The following is a 9,574-nucleotide window of genomic DNA, read 5'->3' on the forward strand; positions in this document are numbered from 1 at the left end:
GCTGGGGTGCCCCTGTGCGGGAACAGCTGCCTCTGGGCTCGCGGGGGGCTCGAGGGGGGCTCTCAGAGGCGGCCCTGCATTTCAGCCCAGTTAAGTTTTGTCTCTGCGGACTTCATGTCTCCGGGGACAGGGCTGCCTGGCCGCCTCCCTCCGGGAGGATCTCTTGTTGCCGGCTTGCCTGTGTGCTGCCCAGGGCGGCCACGTGACGGGGTCGCTGTGCAGAGAGCTCCGTCCTGCCCTGGGACGGCCCAGCCGAGGAGAGGAGACAGAGCAGACAGAGCAGAGGCGGCCGGTCCCTGCAGAGCACAGCAGACACAGCAGGCGGCCGGACGTCCCTGCCGGGCTCCCTGCGCGCAGTTGTGGGCCGGGGAGGGGCGGCTGCCTCCTGCCTCCCCCACCCTCCTCCGCCATGCGCCCTCCTCAGCCTCTGGAATGTGCGTGGCCCAGGGCCGGTCCCCACAGCGCCTGGCCGGCGACGCATGGAGCGTGCTGAGCCTGGACGCCGCCTGGACTGTCCCGCCGGCCTGGTCCTGCCCCGAGAGCGCGGCGCCTGGCCCGGCCCCCGGAGGCCCATGCGAGCCGACGGCATGCGGCTCAGGGAGCTGTCCCTGCGCGGGGACCCCGACCTCAGGCAGGAGCTGGCCTCGCTGGCCCGCGGCTGTGACTTCGTGCTGCCCTCCCGGTTCAAGAAGCGGCTGAAGGCCTTCCAGCAGGTCCAGGTCGGTGGCGGCCCGTCTGTCTGTCCGTGCATTGTCCCGCGGGGGTCCCTCTGAGACGGGGTTTGGGGAGCCTCTGGTGCTCGCGGGGTGCTTTCCCTTCCCCTGTGTGTGTGTGTTTCCCCCGCAGCAGCCCCTGTCGCGGGTGTAGACCCCGGTGTCCCCTGTGGCGTGGCGTCAACAAAAGTTTTGCAGGATCCGCTGTGTGCGCGGTGGGAGGCCCGGGGGCCGTGGAAAAGCAGGTGTTTCTCTTTGCAACGCCGTCTGCAGCTTGTTAGGAAAATAGTTCTTTAAAAAGACTGTCAGCGTCTCCTTTCCCTGTAGTTTCAGCTGCAAATACGGATAGCTGGTGGCGTGAACATATTAAGGCCTGTTTTCTGTGGGGATTATCTGTACAGAGATCTTAAATTTAAGTAGTAGCTCGAGTTGTTAGTGATAAACGCTGGGGACGTCTTCCCTCTCCGTAAACGCGCGAGCGAAACTCCCCCTCCTTGTCGGAATAGGCCGCATTCCTTCCTACTTACGGGCTAATTCGGTTTCTAAAGCGCTTTGTTGAGAGATCCCACAGCAAACAACTCACCCAGCCCGGCTGGCTTTTAGTACCTAACTGGCTTTGAAATGCAATCTCAATTCTCACAGATGCTCGGGGAAGTTAAATTTGTCTGTGTCTATACCTCACGTATATTTTGCATCAGCTTTAGGAATACCGTGTATGAGACTCTTTGCTCGACAAACCCGGTATCATCCGGTGACTTTAGGTTTTGGTTGTGGCCGTAGCTTGCCCTGACCTCGCCCGCGGGACATTCGGCACATTAAAGAATTGTGTTTTCTCTTGGCTTAGTAGTTCATCGGCCCCAAAACATCCAGTGAACCAAACCATCCTGTTTGGAGGCAAAAAAGAGACCTGCTTGGCGTTGATATTGTAACCGGAATTTTTCTAAGATCCCACCTCCACTTTTACACTAACGTGAGTTTTTTCTGCCTTCCACATTTTGTCTGTAAGTGGGTAGGCAGTGGTTTCAAGTTTCAAATTTCTTCCGTGTTTTAAAGGAAAGTCTCTTGAAAACCATCCTAATTTGGAGACCTTCCTCGTGAAATCAGCCTCATGATGAAGCTGTTTTACATGATGGGGAAACAGATGTTTAGTAGTTAAAGTTTCTCTTCTGCCATGAGCTGGGGTGTGTGCAGATTTGGAAATCCTTCTCCCAGCGTGGCTGCTGCTGTTTAGCTTGGGCCATTGTAACCCGATAGAGCCGTTTGCCTTTACGGGGTCCCAGACTCAAGGAGGCAGAACCCGTTTACGAAAGTCGGAGTTGTTTTAGGGTGACGCTCTGTTTTACAAAAACTACTTTTTGGGAAGCTAGGAATTCCGTTCGTGGGACGTTGCTTCATTTTACGGAAAATGTCTCTTAGGGGTGAGAACGTTTGCTGTCTAAGGGGAGTGTTCTCTGAAGTGTGGTGGGTGGGTTGCAGGTTTATCGGGGTGTCTGCGGAGGAGTGTGGGGAGCAGAAGGGACTTTTCCCGGCTCCATTTGACTGCGGGTCCGTCTGTCGGGGGTCGTGGCCTCGGTGGCTCGTCGGTGACGTCCGTGGCTTCCCCGCTGGAGGTGGTGGGGCGCGGGGCCCCCGCCCTGAGACGCTCCCCGAGGTGGCCGCGCTGGGCCTCGTCTGTGCCCGACCCTCCCGCGGTGTCTATTTCCAGCCGACCTCTTGCTGCTGCTGCTGCTGCGGCCTCCGTGGGGGAGCCAGAGCCAGCCTCCCCCGCCACGCTGCCTTTCCCCGTCGTGGCGGGTGCGGGTTTTGGCCGCTGTCGGCCATGGGTGGGGGACGAACAGCCCGTGCACTCGCCATCGGGTCTGGGGGGTCGGGTCCCCCAGAAGACAGTGTGGTGTCGTGTGGTGTCATGTGGGTGTGTGCGGGCTGCTGCAGCCTCCTAACCTCTGACCCCACCCTTTGAACTCCGCCCTCCTCCCCAGTCTGGCCCCAGCCTGGTGGTCACCCGCGTCCTCACTGACAGACACGCCGCCACCTTTGCCGTCCTGCTGGACGCCGCAGGGCACACGTGGAGTGGGCCGCGCGGGCCCCGCCGCCAGCCCTTGCTCCGGCTGTCCTGTGTCCACCCGTCACCTGCCCCGGGACTCTTGGCCCTTTTGTCCCCTGTCCCCTCCTCCCATGGACGGCCCAGGACAGCTGTGCTGCGCCTGGTCCTGCCTTTGCCCTCCTGGGGGGCGAGTCTCCCCAGCCCCACGCCCTGCCCCGGGGCACCGAGACCCTCCTGGCTGCATGTACACCGTCCAGCGTCCCCCGGGACCTTCAGACCCCACGCAGCACCTGCCGGGACTGACAGTGCTGCCCCTTGGAGGCACTCTGCGAGGTGGCCGTGCCCGGTGTGGGGACCGTCCTCTGCCCTGTGTGGGGGCCGTCCTCTGCCCTGTGTGGGGCCGTCCTCTGTCCTGTGTGGGGACCGTCCTCTGCCCTGGGTGGGGACCGTCCTCTGCCCGGTGTGGGGGCCGTCGTCTGGCTGGTATGTGGGGCCGTCCTCTGCATGAGACAGCCTGGGCTCTGCTCTAAGACCTGGCGCCAGGCAGTGGTCACAGAGCTGTGCAAGGAACGTGCCGGGCACTCCCCTCGCTCTGAATTCCGGGGGGTCCTCCGTCACCCCCTTCGCCCACAATGTGGTGGACGCAGGCTCCCTTCACCCGGCTCTTCCTGTCCCCACCCCCGTGGTGGCCGGCGTGACCTTGTCCACGTCCTCCAGCCCTGCAGAGCTTGTCAGCCATGCCCTGCTCCAGCCTGGGCGCGTCCTGCAGATGCGGGACAGACACACCAGCCGCCGTCCCGCCATCCCGGCAGGGGCGGAGCCCGGCCCCGCCCGCCCAGCCACACCTGTGCTCCCTGTCTGTGTGGGGCCGGCTGCGGGAGCTCACCCCTGGGCTCGCTCACCTGTGAAACCGCCGTGCGGTGTGCGTCGACCCTTCATGCCAGTCCCCCCTGGTTGGTCGGGCGGCCTGTAACCCGCCCGGGCTTTCTCGTCCCAGTTCTGCTCCTGCGTTTCAGACTTCACCTTTGACTCCTGTTTGCCCACCCAGCCTGTCCTTCGCAAGTGTGGCTGACGACCCTCCTGCCGGCCCTCGTGGGGCGGCCGTGGGAGACCCCAGCGCTGGGCCCAGCAGGAAGCTCGCCATGCCGACCCTCCCTCCCTCCTTCCCGGGTGGCGGCCGCCGTCTGGGTCGGTGACGGGTTCACCTGGAATCCGCTATGTGGGTCTGGGCTGAACTCCCACAGCGCCGTCCACGGGGATGCCCTGCGTCGTCCTGCGGCCTCGAGTGGGGTGTCTCTGCGTGGGGGCTCCCCTGGGACACTGTGGGGTTTGCGCCCGTACTGAGCACCTCTGGCCTCCTGCTGTCCCCTCCTGTGCTGTGGCTTCACCGTGGTGTCTGGTCTGGCTGGGGTTGCAGTGAGAGTCACTCTGCTTGTCACAGCACCCTCCTGGGCACACCCCGGGGACACTGACGTTGTCCGACCAGCGTTTGGAGAAGGTGCACGACCAGTTACCCGTGGCCCGGCTGTTTCCTCGCAGAATGTAGCTGCTCCCTGAAAGGTCATTGCTCCTGTGCAAAGACAGACACCTGTTTTACGCCAAGGTGGTGCTTTTACTCATTTATGGGCACGTTTTGCAGGACCGTGTGTGTTCTGGGAGACCAGCGGGCGTATCTGCGATTTCTGGAATTTCCATGACTCAGCGAGGTGAGTCTCCTCCGCTCTCTACGGAAATAGCCCTCGGTGCGGCGGGTGTCGTCCTTATCGTGTGCCCTGGGAAGCCTGCACCGTCGCGCACATGCCGAGTGGGATCGTGGGATCAGGGGCGGAACGGTCTGGCAACCGACTGCTCCCTTGTTTGTCTTAGTTTTTCCAAAGACCGAGCCCTGCGTGAGAATGGTTGTTTCGTGTACACGCGTGCACACACGTGTACTGTCTGCTAGTCCCGTGTCTAGCACGGATGCCTGATCGCACTGAGGTCGGGCAAGCGGCCTCTGAGCCCCTCGGAACCCAGCGAGACGGCCCCGCGGCCGGGTCCCCCGTGCGTGGCTGCGTCGGTGAGGAATGTCGGTTCTGCAGCTGCGCCGGCCACGCTCTATTTACATCCGTGCGACGTAAATGGTTTACTGTTTGCTGTGTCTTTTTTATCTTTTAAAAAAAAAAGTGTTTAGCCTCTGTGTCCTTATGTCTGTGTTATAAATGTGTGTCATTTTCTTTTTCCAGGCTGATCTCTGTCTTTGAACTGGGACATTTGCTCTATTTATGATGACCATTCGTCCACGTGCTTTATTTTCACTATCTTTGTGTCCCTTTTGTCCTCCCCATCTTTGCCTGCTTCAAGGCTTCTCGTCTGGAGTGTCCCGTTTCTACTTGCTGCGTACGCTGGACATTGTCTACGTCCACGGTGAATCACTGTCTTCTCCCGCTAACTCCCAGACCCCAGCCCGTCACCTCTTCCCTGATGGACTGTTGTTCTGGTCTCGAGTTTCGTTTTTTTTTCTAAAGACTTAAACTTACAGTGTTATCACTGCTCGTGTGCTCGGATTTCCAGCACAACACCGGTGACCTCGCTCTTCCTTCCTTGCTTCCCCGACACCTGCCTTTCGGGAGTGTTGGTTCTGCCTCTCCCCGAAGCGCGCGCCCCGCTTTCCCTGGAATGACCATCCACTAACAGCAAACACAGCCTTTTTTTTTTTTTTTTTTGGTCTAAAAATGTCTCGGTGTTAATCTTGCGAGATACTTCACAGGACACGGAGTTCCAGGCTGGCAGCTGTTTCCTCCCGCGCCGGGTGTGTGTCGCTGCTGTCGAAAAGTCGGCTGGAGGTCTGACTGTGGCTGCTTTGAAGATTACCGCCTTGTTTTGTTTTATTCTGTCTGTTTTTGCAGACCTGCTGGTCGTCTTCAGTGTTCTCCAGTTTCCTCATTCTCTGTCTGGGTTTCTTTTCCTGTCCTGCTGGGGTTCACTGGGAACCTCAGTTCCCTGCACCCGTCTCCAGGTCTTGGGGCTGCATTGTAAACAGTTCCTTCACTTCTTTCTTTGCGCTCACTAAGGTCCCTTAAACTGTGTTTGATTTACTCTTTAACTCATCCAACATCTGTGTGTGTGTCTTTTTTTTTTTTGAACACAGGGTCTCGCTCTGTTGCCCAGGCTGGAGTGCCGTGGCGTCAGCCTCGCTCACAGCAACCTCAAACTCCCGGGCTCAAGCGATCCTCTTCCCTCAGCCTCCCGAGTAGCTGGGACTACAGGCACACACCACCACACCTGCCTAATTTTTCTATTTTTAGTAGAGACGGGGTCTTGCTCTTGCTCAGGCTGGCCTCCAACTCCTGACCTCAAGCGATCCTCCTCCCTCGGCCTCCCAGAGTGCTGGGATTACAGGCCTGAGCCACTGTGCCCAGCCGCAAGTATGTTTTCTGTTACTCTATGTTTTCATTTCTGCAAGTTTTATTTGGGTTTGTTTTTACTTGCTCTTTGCTTGTATTTTCAAGCTGCTTTTTTATTTTTTAAAATAAATGAAGCGTAATTCTTTTATATTCTGACAGTGCGAGAGTCTGAAGGCTTTGAGTCCTGGCTGCCATTCCTTGTGGGTTATTTCTGTGCATTTTGCTGATTTTTGACTGCAAACTACTCATTTTTCTTGGAACTTTGTGTTAGGAGTTTTTTGAGTCCCAGATTTCCCTAAGAAGACCCTACTGCTTCCGGGCGCTGCCGGTCTGGGGATGACGTTAGTTTGTGGCTTGAGGGTTTTGGACCATGCAGGTGACATGGGTTCGGTTTGCAGACTTCAGTGAGTGTCGTCTGCGGCTGTAAGTTCTCGGCGATGTCCCCACCCCGCTTCCCCAGCTCCTGATGCAGGACCAAAGCCTGCAGTTTTCCTTTCATTCCTGGAGGTTAGGGGTGGGGTGGGTATTTATTCTAGTTCATTCTTCTCACTGAAGGTCAAGGCTCCTGGGATCCCCACTGAGGGGGCAGCTTCCTTTGAGGCCCCTGGATTCTGCCTCTGTGGACGCCCCGGGAGGACATCTGCAAACATTCTCTCTGGTACTTTTAGCGTCTTCAGCAGAAGGTGGGCCTGGATGCCTGGGTCTCCGTAACAAATGGTGCCCAGAGCTCACGTAGGATTCCGCTCTCCCCGAGTGAATTCCGCAGACCCGATATCGTTTCCCAAGGGGGGAGTTTATGAAAGGCTTGATTCTTGGATCCCCCACACGGGACATGAGACAGGCTCTTTAGGGAGGACACGTTTCGGACACGGGCAGACACGGCGCCGTGTTGCCATAGTTCACCGATTCTCGTTCTGAAACGCAGGGAGTGGTCTTTGCTCTTTAGGTAAAACTCGGACGTGCGTTCCGTCGGCTCATGTCCGGGGCCTGCTCTGTGCCGCGTAGAGGGCGGCCCTGCTCCTCTGGCTGGGGACCAAAGGGAAACCTACCGCGTCGGGCCTGGGTGACGGGCCGGTGCGGGAACAGTGGCCGGTGTCTGTCAGGACAGCCATGGTAGGTGGGACCGGAGCCGGTGTTGGGTGCGGCCAGGCAGGGCCTGTGCAGGTGTCTGGGGGAGAGGCCCGAGTCAGGACCGTGCTGGGGTGTGGACGGAGCCCCCACAGACCAGCCCTCTCCCCGGGCACTGTGTCCGTGGTTCCCAGACTCACCACCCAGGGACCCCTGCTCCCGCAGCAGCGTATGGGTGGGAGGGAACTGGTGGCACCGTGGGGGACCTTACCGGGCACCGGCCAGGCTGAGGTGGATGGGGTCTGGGCTCTGGGGGGCCTGTCCTGCCCCAGGTGGCTCCTCCCGGCCTCCCCCCTCCCCTCCGTCTGCCACAGGCCGCGGCCCAGGAAGGCAGGCAGCACGCTCGTCTCCGATTCTGCATCACGGTGACGGCCGTCCAGGGGACTTGTTCAGTGGCATCGTGTGAGGGTCTTGGCGGTGAGATCTCAGAGCCGCGAGAGGGGAAGAGATGAGCTGTGGCTGTTTCGGGGACACAGAGACCAGGCCAGAGGAGTTCTGAGGGTTCTGTGCAGAGAGGTTGAGTGTTGGTGTCCGTCCCCAAGGACAGCCGACGAGTGGGTTCGGGGACCCGCACCGCGGCAGCTCAGACGGCCGTTCCCTTCCAGGCAGGGTGCGTGGAGCAGCGTTGCGCATGGCGGCCTCGCCGTGGCTGCCTGCGCCCGGGAGCCTCCTGGCTGCAAGACCCCGGGTGGATCTGGGTTCAGCCTGTGCTGCGTGCTGTGCGTGGCTTTCACGCCCCAAACGTTGTTGGATTGGTGGCTGTCCTCTGTCCAGCCTGCCAGAAAGGGGCGAGAGGGTGCGCTGTGATCTGTACGCAGGCTGCGCGAGCCTGCGTCCGTGTCGGGGCTGACTGGGGGCTCTTCTCTGCCACCAGCGCGAATCCCTGACACCAACCCGGCAGTTTGGCAGGTGGGCTTCCTTCCCGACGTCCTTCCTGTCACACCCGCCGGCTGGAGACCCCCAGTGACGGACACCCCGAGAACGTCTGGGAGGAGCACTCTGCAAGCTCTGGTTTGACCGGGGAGCCAGGGTCACTGTGCACGGCTGGAGTCTCCCACCTGGGCTCCTCGGAAACCATCCAGATGTGGTTACGTTCAGCGCAGTTAAAATCCTGCTTTCCGCGGTTGTATTCCAGTTCTTTGGAATTCGGGAGCCACTCCCAGACACGCCTTCACCGAGCTTCAGGAGGGAGCTGACGGACGGCAATGGCGGCCCCTCACGCGTGGCTCTGAGCGCCGTTGCTATTCACGCGTTCGGAATGCGCAGGCGTAAACGCCGTCTGCCGTGGGCCCCGCAACGGCTGGGCGTGTTTGCACGGTGGACGCCAGCCGAACTGCAGGCTGTGTCGTCTCGTTTTTGCTGGGGCATCGGTAACACATTTAAATTCTCTCTGCACGGCCACAGCAACCATCGCTTTGCACCCTGCCCGTCTTGGGGTCCTGCAGCGACGCGAACTCGGCGTGACGTGACGTCAGGAAGACCTCACGTGGCTGCAGGAGACCTTCCCGCTGTCCCCAGGCGGGACTCAGCTTTCTCGTCTTGGCTCTGGGGCAGCTCCCTGGGCCCGGAACGGCCCGTGCGCTTCCCTCCTCCCTGACACGGGGCTGAGCCTGAGAAAGTTGAGTGCGGCGTCACTTGGTGGAAGTTTGTCCTGCCCGGTTCGCCTGTGCGTCCCCCTCACCAGGCTTGGACCGCTCCTCTCCAAGGACTCTGCAGCCCGGAGGGCCACGGGAGGGTTGAGGAGCCTCCCAGCAGACCCCAGTCTTCGCCCCACGGCAGTGTGTGTCCACGTCTGTTTGCAAGCACGGGGTGCGTGGTCAGCTTCACCCTTACACGTGGCATCGCTGTGGGTGATGTGTTAGATGAGAGGATAATGGTGGCACACGCGTGTGCACATACACACACGTGTTAACAGACATAGTGCACCAAACACCGACACATGGTGAGTGGGGACAGAGGACCAAACTCCTGAGGTCTGAGAGTGGGTGAGAAAAGGACCAAAAATGACGGGCAGAGCGTGCGAACGGAGAACTCACGAGAGAAGAAGGGTTCTTGCCTCTCAAACGTACGAGAAGTTGCTCCATCTGCGTCCTAGTGAGAAAGCCGCAGACTGGAGTCACTGTTAGAGCCCGTCGTCCCGTCGGATAGGAAACCTCAGAGTTCGCCGACGCTCTCTGTTGTCGGGGACGGAGAGGAAAAGCTGCTTTCAGTTGCAGACGCGTGTCCGTCCCCTTTGATCCGGCAGCCCCACGTGGGACTGCGTGTGCCGTGAGAGGCGTGGGGGTCTTCCCGGCTGTGCATAGCTG

At 59.9% G+C, this 9,574-nt stretch overlaps 1 protein-coding gene across 1 annotated transcript in view; it reads left to right on the forward strand.

The window, feature by feature from the left end:
• Positions 1-9,574, forward strand: part of PPP2R3B (protein phosphatase 2, regulatory subunit B'', beta) — a 46,441-nt gene that overhangs the window by 7,326 nt on the left and 29,541 nt on the right. Inside the window, exon 2 of the mRNA XM_012660865.1 lies at positions 448-719. Within this exon, the coding sequence (XP_012516319.1) occupies positions 448-719 (272 nt within the window). The remainder of the gene's footprint in view (positions 1-447; positions 720-9,574) is intronic.

Source organism: Propithecus coquereli, unplaced genomic scaffold (genome assembly GCF_000956105.1).
Source record: "Propithecus coquereli isolate 6110/MARCELLA unplaced genomic scaffold, Pcoq_1.0 Scaffold681, whole genome shotgun sequence".
NCBI lineage: Eukaryota > Metazoa > Chordata > Mammalia > Primates > Indriidae > Propithecus > Propithecus coquereli.